Genomic DNA, 22,098 nt, shown 5'->3' with positions numbered 1-22,098 from the left:
GCGTTAGCGCTAGCTTGCACGTGCTTCCCGTTTTACAACAAACATGTGGATCCCCCCCCTTTATGCCAGTTCAAAGTGGCCTCATGAAGCACTGTTACACACATACTGTAAATATATAGGTGTCTATCTGTGGATCACACATTTATGCTTGTGTGCTCTGCTTTGATACACATTGCAAGGGAGCACCATAGTAGGGAAAGAGAGTCTCGCCATTCTTTCATGCCAAAAAAAAAATATATATATTTATTTTTAAAGATGAATGTGTAACTGCAGAAGCCAGCCTGGTGATAGAAAACAAATGTATATATATATAGATTAGGTAGTAAAGGTAAGAAGATGGCCCACAAATAATGCAACAATTACATTTGCTATTCACACCAAATGGACATTGCTATGGTAACTAGTTTGCTGTATCCTTCTCTGACGGTCTCCGTGTGAGAGACGGTGAGGTATACAGTACAGTGACGGTGTTGGTGCACCATTCTCTTTTGTTTTGCACACAGGCTAAAAAACTCATTTTCTCTACTTTGTGTGATTGCTACAGTAAAGAGCAACAAATGGATATAAAAATAATAGAATATAGACTTATACATTCTTGAAAACAAGTACTGTCCCCAAATATATATATATATATATACTCATATAACCGTTTTGGTTCCATGACAATATATTTATATCTATTTATATATCTATATTTCCTGCCTCTAGGATATTAAATTCTTGAACTAAATTCTAGCATGTGGAAGATATTGATGGGTCTGTTACGCCGTGTTTTAATGTGTCACTGAAGCAGACTCAGTTCCCGCTCAGGCTTCAATAGGGTTGAATGTGCATCATATTTTCTTCTTCAAAAAAATAGATGTATGACAAGGTAAGCTTATTTGAGATATTATATACACAGAGTAACAAAATGTTTGTTTTTTTGTTAAATCTCAAATATGTAATGCCTTGCTTGTACACTCAAATTTGGAGAGTAAAAAAAAAAAGTCATAACTCAAGGTCTCCATCATTCCTGCCAGTTAGAGATGATAGAAGAGTCTTTTCTGACCATCATGTCATTTATTGTTATTGATTTATTTTACTGTTCTGTAAGCTGTCATTTTATTTGAAAGGCAGAGGAAAGTCTTTTGTGACATACTACGTTGTCTCAATTTGCAGTTGAATGAGTATGCCAGCTCTGACCTTGAGTCAACACAGCAAGATGTCTATTTATTTACAGAAATCTCATGGATCTCAGTGATATGATTTCATCCTATTTCACAACACACGGGTTAGTTGCTTGTTCAGGCTAAAAAAAGAAATATATAAATAATAATATAATATAAATAATATTTGGCAGTTTTAAGTATCAGATGCAGTGAGCCCAGAGAGGTGAATGTGGTTACAATGTGGTGACAACACAAGAAAACACGTGTTAGCACCAGAGATTTCTCTCTCCTAATGCATCTTAAAGTATGTGAAGCACGGGCAGAACGTCCGCGTCTCCTCAGCTCAGGAGTCAGGAGTGATACAGTACTGAGATATTCTTAATAAACTCTTTTTTTTTGTGATAACTGTTTGTAAGCTATTTCAGAGTCGCTGTTATCTCCGCTTTGCTGGAAGAGCTCATATGACAAAGCTACAGTATAGATGTGTGACTAAGAGTTACCCTCATCATGGTAAATAGTCCATCATTCTGACCTATATTCCACAAAGGAGTGTACATCTATGTACTGGACTGAACAAAAGTCAACTAGACTGGACTTGGTTTCTTTTTACTCCAGACTAACGGTTTGTGACGTAACGCTCACCTAACACGTACTACAAAAATATCAATTCAATTGATAAGACATCACATAAGTAGTAAAAGAGCAACTCTACACGTCCTGATTACCAAATCATCTTCACTCTTTTCTGGGTGTTGCCGCTTCAAATCCACTGAATGTATCTGACCGTATGTTCTTTTATTGCGTGTTAAAGCTTTTGCTGCAGGGGAGACACGACAGGTAAAAAATATAGTTTTACATGCGCTGGTTAATTTAGAGATTTGGGTCTGTTTTGCTTCCATAACATGTTTTTTTTCACACTAGTGGAAAGAAAACGTCCAAAATACACATTTAAATGTTTATTTTACTACTTTGTCTATTTGCATTTACCAAAAGTGCCCATTAGATAACGCCTCATTTGTATATTTTAACATAACAGTTGAGAAAACTACATCAATTGTCTCTATGTAAGTTATCAACTGGGGATTTTTTTTTTTACCTTGTAACCTGTAAAATGTATGTAATTAAAGGACATTTTCAGAATATGTTCAGTAGCACTTACATACACCAAACTTCCCAGGTTCATTCCTGTTCTAAAGGTTTTACATGTGTCATTCATAGCCTGATTTATTGAACATTTTATTACTGAAAACATGGTGGAAATTGTTATTTTTTGGGGGGCTGTTGACAGTACTTTCTGATTCATGGAGTGATACAAAGATATATATATATATATGTCAACAAAATGAAACAAAAATGTAATATCCTGGCTTTATCCAATGTTCATATTTCATAGTTATGGAAGTGTATGCAAATTACCACACATTTGATAAATATTTAAGATAATGCCTCTTTCGCATATTTAAACTTAACATTTCAGAAAACATGTAATACAAATAATAATTGTCTTAATGTTAGTAATAAACTGGGGAAGTTTCATGTTGATAACCATAGATGTGTCTCCTCTTAAGGGTCAAACTTGAAGCAGTGCCGCTACAGTAGCTGGTTTTATGAATTGTTTTTCCTTTATTTTATCGTTTTGTAGTCAGTTTAAAAGCCTCACAGCTTACCTTTAAGCTTTTAACATTGGGTTTATGCTTCAATATTCAGGACCAATCAGTAGCATTCAAATGTGTCATACCATGCAAAGAATATCTTTCATTATACACTATGTACACGTTTCTCAGTGGCACATTAAGAGGTATACAGTACTTCTACGCTGAGGCAGATCCGACTTCGCCCTCAGCCTTGTTAAGAGGTCTCGTCCATCCAGCTCACACCGTCCTCGCTTACAGGTCTCATTGAAGCCCTTGGTAGACAAAGGGACCGTTTCCCATCAACCCCGGGTTTGAAGAGCGTGGTTGTGACAAAATAAATGTTCGGGCTTTGTTGGCGTACTCAAGGTGTTCATGCTCTCTACTTTCAACCAGAAAAATATTAAAATAAAATCAAAGCTCTGAACCTTCACTGTGCACATTTCAGTGCTTTAGTTGGGTTAGTTTATCACTTTGCATTGGAGGGGATGTAGAGGCTGTTTATTTGTGCTCGGAGGGACACTGTCCAACTCACAGCAGCATCTACATAACAACTAATTTATATTCAAATCTAATAAATGGGTATATATTTCAGATTGATTTCGGTAACGGCATGCATATCATTGCCCAATTTTAATAAAATATTCAGTTTCTTATTTTTTCTTTACATTTTACAATATATAGACTAATTATGTCTACACGTTTCAATAATTAATCTTACATGTATTTTGGTCTTTTTTCCCACATCTGTCAGTGTTTTGATTTCTTTTAAATGTAGGCTGATTACAACATGGAACAGTCCCTTCAGTGTTATGTTGCCAGAACGCACCGGTTAGGATTTTGCAGATACAATATATGCAATTCCTTGTCAAGTTAATTCCTCAACAAAGAAAATGATTGGTATGTAGATTGGGACAATATGTTGGTACAATACAGTATGTACAATAGAAGCTGGCCTTATTGTTAATACAGTTACCTTCGTTATAAATTCTTGATTTAAATTCTTTTAAAGGAAGTTGAGGACTTTTCAGCACCTGTCTAATATTGATTCCATTCTAAAAAGCTTCTATCATTGGTAGAAAAGAGAAACGGCTTTGAGATTATGTTTCAGCAATGTTCTGCTAGTATTGGGGAAAGTCACCAATATCTTGCTAACTTCTGAGCAATGTAAATAAAGTCATTATAGTAATTATTGGGCGATTCATTGCTAATTGATTGCCATGTGTTAGCTTGTCTTTTCATACACAGTGTTACATGTAACGTCCTCTGTCCCGTCTAGAATGTCCACGGTCTTTCAACAAAAACAAAGATTTCATTCATTCAGAACTGTGCTCAGAGGACCCACAGCAACACAAACATCAAAAGGTCTTCAGTGGAGCAGTCAATGGTCCAACATGTCCCTTTGAAAGGAAACAATGGCACGCTCCTATCTGACAAACATCGCTCTATAAATGGCATAAAACCAATGATATTCAAAAGCAACAAGGTACAGTTACATATTTGTTACAACATTATGCATTAGAGTGCCTGCAATATCACGGTTCTTATGCCATAAATAAAGGGTTTTATGGAGGAAGAGGTCCTCGTTTCTCTTTCAGTGTGATTTTGAATCCAACCACATTTCTTCGACAAGCGCCTTCTGACCGCCCATTCCAGTGCCATTTGTAATCATTTCAACATATACTCATTGGTACGGCGTTACACATACACGGCTTGCTTAGCACCTTTAGACCGCAAGAAGTGTTTGACACGACCACTCAAGCACCCTGTGATGAGATGAGATGATTCAATTGAATTGAATAAAAGGTATTTCCACAATAAGTGCATCGTATTGACACATTCTTTACTGTTAGCTACCAGATGCTCCAACAATTTCAGACGTCATAATTCCATCATAAAGGCACTAGCTTCTTTACTAAAACTGCTGCTTTTTCTACCTACTAAAGCAACCCCAATGCATGTGCTTAATGACTTCATTGACTTGATTCCTGTGGGCTGGATATGCTTGTGAGTCAGGACTATTTGTGTAAATAGATCCCATCACATCTCTTCTTCACTTTAAATATCTAATATTAGAGGAGAGGTCACAGTTTCTTTCAAAACATTGACACCGCTCATTTTAAAAGCATTCATTGTGGAAATATCTTAATCAAGCAACCGAGTTTAGTCACTGAGAATTTGGTTAATTATAAAAGACTATGTTGGAGTTGTAAGAATTGCTCAAAATGACAATAAAAAAATAAGTAAAAAGTCACACAAGTAAATAGATGCATAACAATTCATTGAACATAGCTATGAGCAATGCCACTCCAGACACACTTCAGAAGAACATGGTCACTGCTTTCTTTCCGTATCAGGAGCCCCCGATATGTTACCGTAATGTCTATAAATGGATACAACTTCTGAAGAATTTGAGCACCTTTTGAGCAAAACTGAAAAACAGTACACAACCGCTCTCTGTTGAATCTAAAATATGACTGAGCTGCAGCGTGTACAATGTGTGATATTGTTGGGTTTCTGATGTTATGGCACTTCCTGTACTCATCCAATAAAATTAGCCCCTTAGCGTCCACGTTTAGATAAATTGAATCATCTCAATCGCTGGAGTCTTTAAAGTAAAACTGGGCAACATGTAAACAAAACTGCGTATACCCGTGTGGTATACAACACAAAACCTTTTGGCTCACTTTGTTACCCTCAATGCCACAAACTAAGTTCTTAACAGGTGACTTCACTCTGCTTTTCCGTTTCGAGTGACAAGCGCATAAAGAGACAAAATACAAAGAGGCGGGTACTTACATAAGCACGCACAAACAAATAGAAATAAAAAAGAAAGTAGAAATAAAGAAATAGACACAAGTGAAGCAGGCAACCAACCAGAAGCTCGATTAAGGCCAAACGAAGCCATTGTTTTTTTTATGCCCTCTAACATGTATGAAGACAATACTATAATATACTATGGCACACAATCTTACCCTCCACTATGTATGGTTGTTTATTTTATTTTTTTTAATTGAATTGTTTTTGGCATAACTATAGTTCTCTCTGAACCCTCTACACTACCTAAAGTAGAAGAACTGGCGATGTCAAGAAGCAGACACACACATGGAAGTAATATGGAGAAGATTTTGCTCCAGTGCAAACCGGTATATGATATATGAGAAGCTAAAGACGGAGCAGTTAATTGGAGCAATTAGGTGACTTTATATAGAGTGCTATATGAGCCAGATACATCTGGTTTATCTGCTATATCTGGTTCCTGTACCAAATCTGTTACTGAAAGTAATTGAATCGCCGCGTTAGTGGTTCATTAGAAGTGTGTGAAAAGTTGAACATGTCAATATAATATAAGGGAAGCGAGTGGAACACAAAGATGACTAAAGAGATGGCAAAAGGCTAGTTTGTTCTGCTGGCTGATCCTGTGGTTGTGTGGTCTCGTGTCCTGTGCTCTGAGGTATACTTGGTAGGAAGTGAGAACGTCCACGTTTGTGAGGCGAGTTTCTCGGCAGATAGGAGACGTTGCTGGCGGAGAGGATCCGGTGGAAGGTGCTGTAAACGGAGACCGGGATATATATATATATATATATATATATATATATATATATATATTTGGGGGGGGGGGGGTCTATGTCTGGAGAAGCCTTTTCAAATTAAAATGGTAACACTAGCGAGGGAAAACTGGTTTGGGTTGAAAAACGTGGAAAACGTATTGCCTCTTTTTGAATTCAGCTTTTTGCACTGGAGTAAAACTTTGGAAAATCGTGGCAGCTATCGTTTAGATTGTTATGGTCTAGCCTAAACACATTTTCTTTTTAAAGGGAATGCTGGATTTTAGCACACACAGATCTTTGTGCATTTGGGCATCCCAATCAGTAGTCGTACAAACGATCAGAACTTTTTTTCAGAGCTGTGTCTGCTGTGTTACTATCAGTAAGTTGGGAGCAGCATTTCAGACACAATCATTAATCTGTTCTTGATTTGCTGTCATCACAGATGGAACATGGCAGAATGTTTGCTCGTGCGGATTGAACAGACCAAGGCCCGTAGCTATAGAATGTACTAAATCTGAATGCTGAAATGTAATGCTCCCTCCGTTTATAGACAATACATTGCAAACATCTTGTTTGTTTTTACCATCTGGTATGTTGCTAGTGTTACTTTTGGAATGAGGGCATATTGCATGATTGTGACCTTGTCCCCAAGGGGCTTTCAGAGGAGCGTTGCGTGGTCCAGGTCTATGTTGTCCATGCTGGCCAGAATAGCCTTCTGGTCCTCCCGGAGTGGGCGGCGGTACAGCAGAGCGGAAAAGCGAGTGTATGGGTCGTGGAGGATGGGCCGCTTCTTCTTCTTGTGGAGGTAGAGAGCTTCTTCGGGCTGGAGTACCTGAGAGGTGTAGGCCTGCTGGGTCTGAGAGGTGGTGACACCTGGAGGAGGGGGAGATGAAAGGAAGGGTCATGGCCACTGGAACTCATGGTGCCAATATTTAGGCAATTCTGCACATTAATCCCACTGACATGACTGGAGTCGTCGTTTCCTGCCTTAATTTTACCATGTTGTGTGAAATGATCATTTATTCCACATCAATATCTATTGCAACTAAAAATGCAATTGAAAGAGTACATGACATAAGGCTGCAAATGATCGAGAGAGTTCAGTGTACAATCTGTGCTGTATCTCCCATGTTCGGAGTCCAAACAGAACATCCACCAGCATCTAATTCCTGGAGTCTCCGTTGGTTGCCGGGCCACCTCTTAGTGAAGGAAAGGCTCCAGGAAGATCAATGTCCCGGCTGAGAAAAAGTTCCAACTCCCCGTAAAATCATAACGATGACTAAACGGTTTTACACGTTTGTGTACGGATTAAACTAACATGATAGAGTATGTGACAACAACATGTTCATTAGTCAAATCTACTGGTGCTGGTAGGCAGGTTGTTTTTGTTAAAGTTTTTCAGACTTTATGCTATGCTAAGCTAATCACCTGCTGACTCTTGCGTTATACTCCTAGCAACTCAGCCCATTTCCGTTCCCGTATTATGAAGGAAAGCTACCTACGAACACACCAGACGGCAGAGAGCACCAAAGCAGCAGAGAAACAGCCCAACAACTTCAAGTTTTTTGTTACAATTTCGGTATGCTATTTCACTATTAAATTCACATCAGAGAATTTTCGAGGCGAGATATCCATTTGCTAACTTCCAATTCAAAAAATTTGCTCCAATGTTTTTGGAGTTGAGAAGCTCTACAAACGGCCGGCGGTCGCTAATCAGTCGGCCAGTCACACACATACTGTATATTGGTGAGAAGCAAATGTAATGACAATGTTACTAAACAATAGTGTAATAGCTGTATAATCCCCTAGTAGCAGAGAGAGTCTTTTCAGTGACGCACACCATTATGTGCTGTCCGAATACAAGGAAGGAGTCTTGCCTCGCCTCTGTGGGACACGATGTGGAAGGACCCGTCCGACCAAGCATCCATGACTTTGAGAAGCACCCACTGTTGTACACACTGTATTGCATTTGAACAGCGATGTGTTCACATAGCTTAGAAAAAAAGGGAACAAACTACATAGTCAGTGGCTACAAATCTTTGAATAGAGCTAAACGAAGGAATACAAATTAGTAAAGTGACTAGTGATTAACATCTCCAGTGTAAACCCATCTATGGGCTCCCTTTGTCAGACCCTGCAGTACCTGTCTTGTGTGTTTTTGTTTGGATGGCTCTGCAAATCTCAAGAACCGTTCATCCGATTTACTTTACTTTAAATAAACAAGTGCAGCAGCAGGGGCGGTGATTGAGGGCTCTGTGGAGTCGAGCCTCATGTCCCCAGCTGGGCTTTACAGGCCGCGGCTCATTGACTGCAGTTTACTTTTGATGCTGACATACTAACCAGACAACCAAACTCTTCTTCATCTCCCTGGAGTCAACCAGTGATGAGAGGTTCATGATGACAATGTTTTTACAATATCACATGCCAAATCAGGACGGACCCCCCAATTGAGTCAAAAAAAGAGTTTTGCTTCTAATTTGTCTGACCCACACAAAATAAAAAATAATAAAGAAATCCTTCGTAGGTCACAAAAAACACACAGATGCATCTTCTAAAAGCAAAAAGAAAACAAAGATTTTTACCTGTGGTCATCATGACATAAAAAATGATCACTGCGTTAAAAAGTGAGAGGAACAGGGTTCACACCTGCTTTCTTTCTGGACTTGGAGTTATTGTTGTTCATCATCATCTTCTTGGCCTTTTTAATACGTTGGTATCTCAGTGCATCAATCCTCTCAGACCCCGAAAGGGCACTCGGCGCACCTCGACGTTTTCTGGATGAAGAGCAGAGAGAGGGGAGAACGGGTAACTCCGGGCCAAACATAGTCAGTGGACGGTGTTTCTGCACTACGGAGTGCAACAGAGCCAGAAACCCACACAATCTCAAAACAGCACGGCTCGTGCTAAGCAAAGAGGTGCAGCACATTGCCAAAGGATCAATATGAGACACCGAAAGAGCTGTTCTCTGAACTAACTGAAGTTTTCTTCATAAAGGTTTGAAGAACAGTGCAATTAATTCTACTATTGTCAAAACCTTGTAGGTCATCTGGATTTACTAACAGTTATGTTCAGCTCAAAGATGATTGTGTTTCACAATATAGGTTAATAGATCCAGATGGTATATCAAATTATGCACCTTGAAATTTCACTGCCCTTCAGAGACATCTAAGGTATTTTGCTCAAATTGATCCAAACAATCTTTATCTAAAGGAAAGCAAAGTATTACATGACCCCTGAAACCATCTGTTGACCTCACGGTGCAGATCCGAACAGTGAGTACATTTTGAGAAGATACAACATATTAAAAAACACTTGCACTGTTGGTTTCAGAGGAAAATTCGTCCATAAATTTAAGAATAGAATACTTTGAACAAAATGTAAGCAAGAGTTTGAATTAATAATAGGTTTGCAGATTGTTTCATTATTTTAAAAAATGAATCTATCCCTCTCTGAAAATAACAGAACAAATGTTTCCTTAGCGTTCAGTGTATATTTCTCAGTTGATCATGACTGCACAGACCTCCCTCCCATTCATGGAGGCAGTTATATGACTTGGCAGCCCACAGATCTCTGCCACAAACACACACTCGGTTCTCCCAAGGCACAGAAAACAATTAGCATTACAGAGAGGCCATCTTCCCACCGTGGCTGCAGAGAGAAACCGAAGGTCGTTAGTAGAGGGGGAGAATCACAGCTGAGCAACAAAGCATCATCAATATGTATTCATAGACATGGATACTGTCTACAATGGGCTTCACCATGCTGACAGGGGGAGAGATGGCGGGAGGGGAAAATGACTACTCGGGAACAGTCACATAATGAAAAATAAGCCAAAGAAAAGCGAAGCACTAGGACAACAAATGTAACAAGAATTTATCCATAGAATTGTTTCTTTTTTCTTCTTTTTTTCAAACGGAGGAGCAATATTTAGCGATGGCATGCATGGCAGTTTGCACATGGAACACGACTTTAAAGGGGAATACATTCAAAAGCACTTGGGAAGTTCACTCACACATAAGGGGGTCCTGAAGCCCCCCCCGTGTGTGTGTCCCCGTCTGCAAGCCCTTGGCAAAATATTTGTTCCTTAGGATAAAAAGAAGTGCATGAGCTGTTTTGGCAGGACACTTTGCTTCACATGGCAGTGAGAACTGTTCTGCAGTCCAAACTTAAAAGTGTAATTGTATACTTACAGTAGATGGTTTGATTGTTGCTCTATACAGATGCTTTAGACAGGGGATTAAGGCCATGTGTCCACCAGGAATCTGCATTTAGTTACTGGGGCTAGATAGAGATGGAAGCGCTGCTCATGGCTCCTGCTATATTGCTCTGTTGCTGTTCAAAACCTGATAAGAATCTGGTGCATTTCTGACGAAAGCTAGGATATTTGTTTCACTTCTCGTAACTTGTACGATGAGAACTTTGCACATGCTAAGCTATCATCAGTGCCAGGAACATGCAGCAGCATTTCTGCTTCATTGTTATTGCAAAAAAAAGGAGCTGTGAATGATGGATCCCAGTGGACACAGCTTAAGTCAACGTCATAACGTCAATCTTACAAAATATTTTTTGGAGATTGGGGTCCAAAATATTTTCAATTGGTGACATACAATACAAGCATCTGTAGAAATATATAAATGGAAGAATGTGTCACGCTTGAGGAGAATGCTAAGAGTGTTTTAGAACGTGATCATTTAACAATAAAGGACGTCAATGTGGACGTCCACATAGACCACCCTTAAATAAATACACAGTATGCCACACCTTGTAATCATCTATACAGTACAGAAAGACACAGGACACCAACATAAATTGTTGATCATACCTGCTGAGAACAGCACATTTGCTTTTTATAATGTGAAATCAACATTACCTGGATGTAACTCCAGTTCTAAGAATATGTAAGTAGCCATTTTATGGACTTCACTATTGGTTATTTTTTTCAATAAAGAAAGTAATTAGTGGTATAGCGCCCTTTATTACTAGCATTACACCGGGCCACACTGCCTCTGTGAGCAGCGCATGATGGCTGCCTCGCTGAACTGCTGTGTCTCTCACACATGTGCTGTCCACACAGACAGGTGAGGGGGTGTCGCTCATAGGTGGAGAGGGTCGTCCACCAATTATACCAAAAAATATGCGAGACCTAAAATCTCTAGAAGACAGGCACATGCATGCAGTGAGGCTGCTTGAACCCGTCAACATGGGCACAAAAATAAAAAACAAGAGAATACCCAACGCACACACGCTGCTCACACAGGCAGTGTGGCCTGGGGGCTATTCTTTGCTGGCCTCTGGCCAGGGGCCAAGGAACAGATGTGATTGGCCCTCAAAATCCCTACGAGGCTCATCTTCAGAAGAAGGACAAGGATTACTTGGAGCAGCTGGATGTCAGATTAACATCTTGCTGGATGTTAGAATAGTGAGTTGGAGGAATGGCATGTTGAGCATCAGATGGCTCAACCAAAGGGGCCTGTGTCCGTCCTACAGTGAGTAGTGCACACTGTTCTCTCACAGTTGATAGTAAACACCAGAGACATCCTGGTAAGAAGTGTGGTAATCCTTGACAATCTCCTTGGCAATCAGATGGGTCTTGTAGTAGTGAGGGAGTCTGCTAAGAAGGCTAGCCTAGAGCTGCACCCTAAGCAGCATTAACATATAAGCAATTGGACAGGATCGAGCAGCAATTGATTCCTTTCTGAGGAAGATGGCCAAACAGAGGAAATGGATTACCATTGGGCCAAAGGGAGGAAGAGGGAAGGAGGCACTGGCTGTATTCTTGTCATGTGCAATTCCTTTGTCTGTTTGCCGGGCTTTGACCATGCATTTGGTAGCAAAAGACATTGCCCCAAGATCAGCGGTTAGCAATGCGTTCTGTTCTTTCTTGGCGTAGTGAAACATGGGGACATATAACCCAGGTCTTATATTTGGCATTTTGAGCCAGGATGGGAGTGGAACAGAAGGAGTTGTTCTCATCTATGATGATATCTTACAATGACGTTGGATTTCGACCGTCATGTTTGCTGAAGAGTTGTTTCTTTTGCATGGATTCAATGTGAACTGACACCAATTTTACTACTCAATGATTGCATACTACTCGAGTGAATTGGTCTGCCTCAGGGTGCTGAGGTGGAGGCTAATTAGGGAAAATCAATCAAAGTCAAAACTTTGTCATTTTCAGGGGCTGCATTGACAATCATTTCACTTTTGGCTGATGAACCCATGACAACTTAAGTGTGGTTTTATCTCGAGACTAAAGGCTCAGAAAAGAAAAGCTTTTAACTAGGCAATTGGAATGTAGTCCAGTTTGGCTTTGCACAGATGTGATTTTAGGCTTTTGCACCAAATACTGTAATGAAATGTATTATATTCCCTTGTGACATTTGCTGAACCAATTTTCAGAATAGCAAAGTAAGCAATGAATAAATAAGAATGAACAATAAATATTAAAATTGGTTTTAGGCGGTTAAGAGCACTATTGCCGTACTTGTGTGTAGACCTGTGGTAGAGTTATCTGTGAACGTGGTCAGTTAGCAAACCACTCAAGCATGAAACCATGTTGGTGATACAACCGATCTAATTTATTGGCTAACTGATGGCATATGCATAACAGAATGCATAATGTACTGAAGACTGCAGAACTTAAAATGCATAACCACCTTAAAAAAAAGGAAAAAGGAAAGAACTGAAATGAACTACACGTGTTGACTGAAGGAAGGAACAAATCAAACAAAGACTCAGCGTCTTGTATTCCCCTTTAAAGGACGAGGTGATCAAAAAAAGTCCCACCTGCTAACCCCCCCCTTTCAGACATGGATCCAACCCTTACCTATTGTGGTGTAGAGGACCTGGTCACAACAACGCTGCCCAGATAGCTGAGATCAATCAAAAACAAAGCAGGTAAGACTCCAGGAGCCATCAAGAACCACCATACTGCCCCTAATTCATAATGATGGAGACATTGCAGTACATGAGAAGCGGACAGGCCCTGTGACACACTTTGCCCAACAACCTTTCCTTGGTAGTCAGACCTGGGGGTGTCCTTGGGGCAATTAAAGGGGTTGGGGAGAGGAGGGTTACAGAAAGGGAAGGAGAAGTAGGGTAGGAGAAAATCTGAGAGGTTGGAGGGTAAGGGAGAATTGGTCATGCAGTCAGGTTACTAAGGCCGAGGATGGGCCGCAGGGCCTGCCAAGATGAACTCTTCTTTAAGCATCCCTCTGCATGATTAAGGCATCTTCAAAGGCTTGAGGCTAGACATAAAAATGGGTGTTTGCTTTGTCTGGGGAATCAATTGGATGAATAGTATAGGATTCCTCCTGTTAGGTGAAAGCAGGGTAACGCATGATACAGATGGAAAAACAGGGATCCTGTGGTGATGTCTGCAAATTCCCAGGCCTTTAGGGGCTTGTGCCAAGCAAATTACATGTTTTTCATCCGGGTGGAGTGTAGCCCCAAAAGGTCTGAAATGTAATCTGTGAAGCAAATGCATTGTCTTGTCAATTCAACAAATAATTTGTTTCACAGTTTATACTTTTTTGTTTCACTGTAAAATGCAATGTAGTTTTCAAGGTGATCATTTTAAGACAATGCTTCACAGATGTAATGGGTGAATACCTCTAACTTGATGTCTGACATGAAAAGCAGCATTGACCAAACTGAAACTAAACTGAACTTCCAGAGCTCATCAAATGAATCATCTCAACTAAATGGTTTCCATCAACCATATGGTTTTCATTTTTCACATAAAAGTGTTAACAAATGAAAAAAGCATCTAAATAAAACCTAAACTAATTTGCCACAGAGATGATTTAAAGATTGATGGATATTAGACAGCACTTTCACTAACCAAAATGTCAGAGCAACTTCATACATCAAAGCATTATGGGTTGGGGCAGATGACTCAAATGGTATCCCTCTCTGCATGCCTAATGCACCTACCCTGAAGCTGACAACTGGGGTGGAGAGGGCTCAGATGGAAGGATCCCCTCCTCAGTCCTCCTCTGAGATGGCATCTGCCCAAATAGGTTGCTGCTTTCCATGGGGGGTGACGGGGACTGGGAAGCTGGGTAGCTGGTTGCAGAGGTGGCAAAGGCCATGTGGGAACGGTAGCTGGGACTTGCTCTCCTGCTACCCGGGCCTTGGGCAGGTGAGGAGGAGGGGGTAGATCTCCTTGAGAAGCTGGCTGTGGAAGGAGGGAGGAGGGTAATCTCAGACATCTCTGGGGGTATGTGAGGTTGGACAATGCTGGGACGTGGCCTGGGACGTACTACAATCTCTGGGGAGCCCTCGTGAGAACTAAGGGGGCTTTGGGTGAGGGGTGAGAGTCGGGAGGGCTGGAGAACCACCTGATGCATGCCAGAATCCATCCTACGAGCCTGTCTGGGACTGAAACGAGGGGTGGTTTCAAACCATCGTGTGTCCAAGCTACTGAATTGGCTAGGGACAATATGGGCCATTGGATCGGTGTAAGGCAAAACCGGCACACCCATACCGTGGCTTGTGTGTCTTAGCTGCCCTAAATGTGCCTCTTGCATAGCAAAATGCTTGGCTGGGGAGCCACGAGGCCTGGCCTTGCTGGGAGACTTGCTTGAGCGGCTCTTTGGGGCCTGCAGTGGCAGGACAGCTGGGTAAGTAGGCATTGGAAGGGAGGAGGGCTGGAAAGCACTTAGGGGAAGAACATGAGGTGGAGGAGGATAGGGTGAGTCGTGGCGGAAATGCAAAGGGTGATGGGGCGGAAAAATAAACTGGGGCCCCTCCAGACTTGCAAAGGTGAAATCCAGTCCCTGCCAAATCTCCGGGGAACGAGAGGAAGAGGTGAGTGTCAGAGGAAGTGGGAAACCAGGGACAGCATATTGTGGGAAATCACCATCCCCCATTTCTTCAGGAATCATAGGGTGACCAAAAGGACCTTCAGCAAGGTATGGAGGGGAAGACATGACTGAGCTGAGAGGGCTAGTATCGGGCATGTAAAAAGGAGGTGGGGGATCATGATCCCCAGGGTGGCCTAGGTAGCCATAGAAAGCTCTGTGGTGGAGAGAACCTCGGATCTGCCCAGTGGCCTGGAGCCGACTGCTCTCCATGATGGTCATACCTTCGAAGGGCCTCTGGAAACGAGGGCTGTAGGCTGGAGGTTGCAGGTAGGATTCCTGACTGGAGATCGGAGAAATCTGGTGAGGCCGGAGTGGTGCCATAATTGGGGGCAGAGGCCTGGGATCGTCATTCTCTTCGTCTGACTGACGGAATTCAGGATAGAGGTCTGATTCTTCCACAAAGGGGAAGCCCTCAATTCGCCGGGGCTTAACAGACATTTCTGGGTCAAAGCGTCCATCTGGGCCTCGGCAGATGAGTTCAATTGGTGTTGTTGCTTCAGCTTCATGCTTGGAGATGCCGTATTTCTTGCTTGTTATTGCTCTTTTGGTCTTCTTGTATAAAGACAGCTCCTCCCTCTTCCCCGGACTTGGGTGTGGTTTCATCCCACGCTGGTCATGACTATCTTCAGATGATTCTGACAGTGATGCCTTTGAACGAATGCTCTCTGGGCTCACCTTTCCTGACGATGACCTACAGAAAAGAATACAGAAGAAGTAAATCTTTAAATATTCATGAAGCCAGTACTCTGCGCAAAGCTTCAGTGAAGGTGCTGAAAACGGATCCAGCTACAATAAAACTAAAATGACAGCACACCTTACACAGGAAGATGAGATATAAAAGCACAGGTTTAATCAATAACATCAATGACGGCTGCACTCCATTGAGAAGATTATGACTTCTACTTCAAAACACCTTTTTGAAGTCATGAGTGAACAAAGATATCCTGCAAAATGTGTGTGCTGTTTGCAACATGTTGATAGGGATAGAACAACCCTCCACTGTCTTGAACATAAACATGGAGTGACCAATGGGAACTTGAGAAGAACTATGACTCCTTTAACCAGTCTCAACTTTTCTCTTGATACTAAATGTTATGAATTTTGCATGACAGCCGTGAATTCATGTGTATTTGCTTCTGCATCATCTAAACTTTTCATTCAACAGTCACAATAAGACATTATGTGCTTCTATGCCTCACCGTTCCCACCAACTTGGCAACTTAAGCTGGACAGATACTTCGTTTGAACAGTGAGGTTCAACCGACTGTAGATGCAGATATTTGGTGACACAAGATCTTTGTTTTATTTGTCAAGTAGTCAGGAAGGTGCACACAATGAGGGAAAACCACACACTAAATGGACCAGTGGGAATCTCTAACATACATTATATACATTTCTTGCAATTCCATTAAAAAAAGGAAAATGAGAACAACAAACTGGTTGGTTGGTACACACACAGTGCCTTTCACTCTAGCTATCTGAAGTGTATTTGGACAGTGACACCGTTTCATTTGTTTTGGCTGTGCACTTTATTTTAAATTAAATAATGATGTTTTTCAGCTTTAAAGCTTTGGAATAGGTAGCTTCAAATCTAAAATATTCCATTAAAATATGAAATATCCATGACTAAAAAAGCAACACAAAGTAAAAGAATATTTGGCATTATAATAGAGAATTTAACAGTCAAACTGCTTCTGTGCGAGCGTGGTTCGATTACATTTGATTGACAGTGAACAAACAAAGCACCAACTGTCTGGAAGGATGTGACATCACATTTTTTGCATCCCCGCTTATTTCAAACTAGTGTGAAGAGCATGGAGAAAAAATGGAAATATCATATCTCCCGAGTGAAATAACCACACTGTTCAGACTTAGGAACCCATCACCAACACTCAGAGGCTGACAGAGAAAATGGTGTTTTGGGGCCTTTAAGGGTTCACATTCATACTAAGACTTGCAGCCTTTTCACACATAGTTTCCCTACCTTTTTGACAATGCTAAACATTTACAGGAATACATAAGGATACAAACACTCTCAAATTAAAGTTGAAGATGAGCAATACTTTTCTTTCAACAATGCCTACAAAATCTAGGTGTAGATTTCAGTGTGTGGCATACATGTTTCAATAAATATGTAAGCATTTCTACTACCCCTTGCCGTTTCAGAGCTCGGAAGAAAACCTCCTTTATGCCACGTGCACTACCTGATGCTCACTGTGAATATGTTAGGATGGCTAGCATGTTAACTGCAGTACTGTCTGGAGTCAAGCTTGGGAGTTACAGCTTGCTTGACCACTCCAGGGCCAAATAGTAGGAATCCATGACAATGTCATAAGAGGAAAAAGAGCTGGCCTTTGCACTAGATTTCAGCAACACTAGTTGTCATCAACAGCAATGTAACGCTCTGGTATGGCAGGCAGGTGTGACCGACAGGTGTGGGAGCAGAGGCTTTGATCCAAGACACCTGCAGAGGAGTGAGCATATAACCAACCATAGCTGGGAGTGACACTGGCCTTGTGTCACTACCAGGTCAAGGGTCATTCTAATGAAAGTCAGCTGAGATAGCCCAATTGCTGCAACTGCCCTTTTATTCCGTGGCCGGATTTGAGGGTGAGATTTCTGGGTGGCATCAAATAATTCAAGTTCAGCGGTGACAGATATACCTTGTATTTGTATTTGAGAATATGACCAGTACACACCACTCTTTAAAGTACACGATATGAAACTCTGTTCTCATTTCGCGAGACATTTTCTATTAATGACTTTGTCTTCTTATAGGAAGGAGTAAATGAAAACAATTGTTTTTTAAGCCACAGTTACTTTATTTAGTGGAAAATAAAACATATAGCCAATCCTCATAGGAATCACTCAGACGTGTGCTTATAATATAAGAAGAGTCTTTATAAGGCAGCTGCCACTGAAAAAACACTGTTACGCAAGATAAATACTGAGATATGGTTTCTGTGAAAAAGCAAATATGCTTTATTGAGCTACAGAGACAAATAATACTAAAATATAGCTAGTTGTCATAAACTATGGTGATAATCTATATCCATGTATATATTGTAACAGAAACACATACATCACAACAACTATGCTTTTCTTAATATGGGATGCTCTGTGTTCACATAAAAGACTGCTCATACAATGTAACAATCATAACGGTTACTTTTCTGTTATGTCTGTTGATTTGACCATCATTCCTATTGGTTACAATAATCAGAAACGGTAACATATATTGTTAAATTGATGATGCTGTTGCGTCACTGTTTCTCTAAGAAATCCGGACTACAACCAAGAGGAATAGAGGACACAATGATGAAAAGCAGGCTATTTACTGTATGAGCAAAATCTTCCCTTCATGTACACGTAACATACAGCCGATTATCTTCAAACTGGCTGCTTCACGACAAAAAAAACATTAATTACTGTGTCATTACACAACAACTGAATAAAGATTCAGTGATCACTACTGATGCTGTACAGAAAAAATAGGTCCTACTCGATCCTCATTCAATTAGATCAAATACAGAGTACAGACAAGATTTTTCATAAGTTTACACAGAAGCTAAAAATGCAGATTAACAACTCAAACACTTGGCATTTATTTAACACAACAAGGTAGATTAACAGGCAGAAAAAAAGAGTGTGACTGTGACAGCATCTGGGATGAGAAAGGAATAGTGGTGACGTGAATCAATTCCAAAGTGTCAAAAAGAAAGTGTTCCAGGTCACTCGGAGGTGAAACGGGGATTCAAAGGAGTGAGAAAGGACCCATCGCAAACACAGCTCAAACTAGGAACGGCTACAACGCATAGAGTGCTGTGAACAATGCAGAAAACAAGGATTATGTTAAAGGAATAGTTTTTAGACAATTGATTCTCTCATATCTGTACGGTTACCATAAGGCTACAGCTGGTTAGCTTAGCATAAAGACTACATTGGTGACAAAATCAGCCTACCAGCACCACTCTTTGCATTTCCCATAACGCCAAACTATTCCTTTAACAAATACAGCAAAGCACTGTGGTTGAATGCACATCTCAGGAATGATTTCATTGCTCTGGAAAGTCTCTCAATGTTTATATATTATTTTCAGACAAAAGCAGATATATATATGCATGATGTCATTTACCAAAACTCTTTTCTTCACTTTCATTTCATGATCTGCCTCTCATTGATGTTTCAACGAACCATTGCCATACAGTGAATGACCAGTTTACTGTATGTAGTCGACTAACAGGATCTCAGAGCAGGACAGCATTAGAGTTGATGAGACGTCAGTGCTGCTCTGATGTCTGTATGAAGCAAGAGCAAGGGGACGGTTAGGTTAGCTTAGCATTAGGACAGGAAGCAGGGGGAAACAGCTAGCCTGGCTCACTGCAAAGGCTAAAAGTACACTAATTAGCATGTTATACCTCATTTGTTTCCCTCTGCTTCTAGTCTTATGCTAAGCTAAGCCAACCAACCCCTGGTCCCAGCTTCATATAGCGTACAAACATGAGAGATGTAACGATTCTGATTTAGCTTTAACCCGAAAGAGAAGAACGGGTTTTCCTAAAGTGTCAAACTATTCCTTTAGAGGGAGCCATATCATTTTAAAGTTCAAATATGTATTTTCGGTTTCTACTAGAACATGTTTACATGCTTAAATGTTCATAAAACACATTATGTTTCTCATACTGTCTGTCTAAATATTCAACCTGTCTAAAAACACTCCGTTTTAGCAACTGTCTCTTTAAACCCCCCTTCTCTAAAAAGCCCAGTCTGCTCTGATTGGTCAGTGTTTTTCTGCGTTGTTGCCATCTTGACAGCGTCCCTACAGTCGTGGGACTCAAAGTGTGCGTCAACCACACAGAGTTTAGCAGCACCTCTACCGATCACAACCATACGGAAGTCCTGATGACTGGTTGAAAGGAACAATTTCTGAAAACGCGCTGTGTGCATTGCTCCCTGGATTGAAAGGTTTGATACGTTCAAAATATCGATAAAGCATCTTTTTAGCTTTTAAGCAAAAATGACATGAAATCTAACTTTTTACAATATGGGACCTTTAAATAATCAAGACGTAAAACTGTGAGATCCTCTTAGCGAATGACATACATGATAATGACCATTGGAAGTTTTGTAACTGGTATGGTGTCCAGAAGTCCAGAAATAATGACAGCAAGGTTACATGTCCCATGATCTACTCCTGCTGTCCTGAATGGGGATGAGTGTTAAGTTAAGAGGTATTAGCAAACTGATTTTGTTATCCTGTCTCGTTAAATCTTGTCCCGCGTGCTTTTATATCCCTAATAATCAGTTGTATTTTTACATCTTCTGTTGATGAAGATCCTTCAACTTTTCATCAATGAAAGACCAAGACCGGTATTGTTGTCGACTTTGTGGGTACATTTGGCCAGACGCAATGCAGCCAGGCCAGGACTCTGAGGAGCCGGGGGTTGAACCAAAGTGCAAAAGGGGGGGTGTATACTGTGTGCAAGAAGGGGGGGGACAGCGGTTGGCACACTCACTGAGGACTGGAGGGTCGGGGCCTGTACCTGCCTGCGTCCAGCCCCTCCCAGTAGGGTTCAATGCTGGGAATGAGGCTAAGTGGGCTCCTGTAGAAGTGGGGAGATCAGACAGTAAGAAGTGAGGAGAGTATGGAGGTTAGGAGGAAGCGCGTCAATGAGAGGCTTGTTTGAAACGGCAACAGAAAAAGAGAGGAAACAGGTTGATATTATTAAGTGGGTTGAAAAAAGGAAAGGAATGGGAAGAGGTCATTATTAGTAAGTCGCAGAGAAGATCGGAGAGAAAGGCTGCCATGGAGCAACTAGAGGGAGATAAAGGCAGGGTTAGGTTATTGAGGCCCAAATCCTACATTCTCATAACCAGAGCACTCTTCCACTGATACAACTCAGTTTTCTCGAGGTGAATGTCATTTTCCCCCACAGAGACGAGACGGTAGAAGAGGGGCGAGCAGGGAGAAATCAAGTGAATGCGTATTTTTCGTGGAATGAGACGCGCCTCCCGACGTGTGACTGCTGATGACGGCTGCACCGCTGTGGTGCCGCTCTGTCGCTTGGCGTTGGGAAACATTGGCCTATGCAAATTGTCATACATCAAAACTTTGCAACGCATCCACACAAGCACAGCAACTCCGTATTCGGACTGTACAGATCAGTCAAACAGCAAATATGTAAGTGTTAGGTTAATGTGTAGACATTTTAAATGGTTTTGTAGCATCTTTTTTCTGATTTTAAATGAGAACAATTATTAACTGTTTCCACTAATTGATCTGAGACTGTTTTTTTACAACCACTGGGAGTTACCTGTAGTCGGGTTATTCCGGTCCAGACCAAGGACAATAATGATACGTTGTTGCATTTTAGTTCCTTATTTATAAGGAATAAACATTTATAGTTTTACCGACTGACAGGTCATCCTGTATCATCAGGACTCACGTGAGGGAATCTAATTCCTGTACGGTCAGAAGTTTATGCGTTTGTGGTGCGTTTGCTTTCACACCTCAAACGAACCGCTCACGAGTCCACCAGGAAGTGGACCAGGACGCACCTTTTCCGGTCGGTCTCGGTTCGGGTGTTTGGTCCGCACAGCTTTCACACGGGCTCAAATGGACCTTACTAACCGAGCAAACGGACCTGTGTTTGTTTTAACCGAACCAAACGGGTTAGGTGTGAAAGCACCCGAAAAGGCCGATAATACATTTTGTCATCTAATCGTCGACAAATTACACGATAAAAGCCAAATCGTGTGTCTGTCTCTCAATACATTCTGCCCACTGGTTCCTCCTGAAGACGTCAATTCTACATACTTTCTTTCTGTCTAAAAGGATGAATAAACAACAAACGTCACTACAACAGGAGTAAATAGTGCATTTGTTGGGGACTATTTTCAG

General features: G+C 41.1%; 1 protein-coding gene across 1 annotated transcript in view; it reads right to left on the bottom strand.

Annotated features, from left to right (window-relative positions):
* Positions 1 to 6,988: 6,988 nt before the first annotated feature.
* LOC306705474 (protein turtle homolog B-like) overlaps positions 6,989 to 22,098 on the bottom strand; it is a gene marked incomplete at both ends in the record, with an annotated part of 108,833 nt that continues 93,723 nt past the window's right edge. Inside the window, 4 exons of the mRNA XM_079172243.1 lie at positions 6,989 to 7,203; positions 8,977 to 9,104; positions 14,266 to 15,888; positions 20,714 to 20,800. Of these exons, the coding sequence (XP_079028369.1) occupies positions 6,989 to 7,203; positions 8,977 to 9,104; positions 14,266 to 15,888; positions 20,714 to 20,800 (2,053 nt within the window). The remainder of the gene's footprint in view (positions 7,204 to 8,976; positions 9,105 to 14,265; positions 15,889 to 20,713; positions 20,801 to 22,098) is intronic.

The sequence above is a fragment of the Pholis gunnellus genome, assembly GCF_910591455.1.
Source record: "Pholis gunnellus genome assembly, chromosome: 13".
In the NCBI taxonomy this organism is placed as follows: domain Eukaryota; kingdom Metazoa; phylum Chordata; class Actinopteri; order Perciformes; family Pholidae; genus Pholis; species Pholis gunnellus.
Note: the sequence above shows the minus strand (reverse complement) of the source record. Positions and strands in the feature narration are given on the sequence as shown.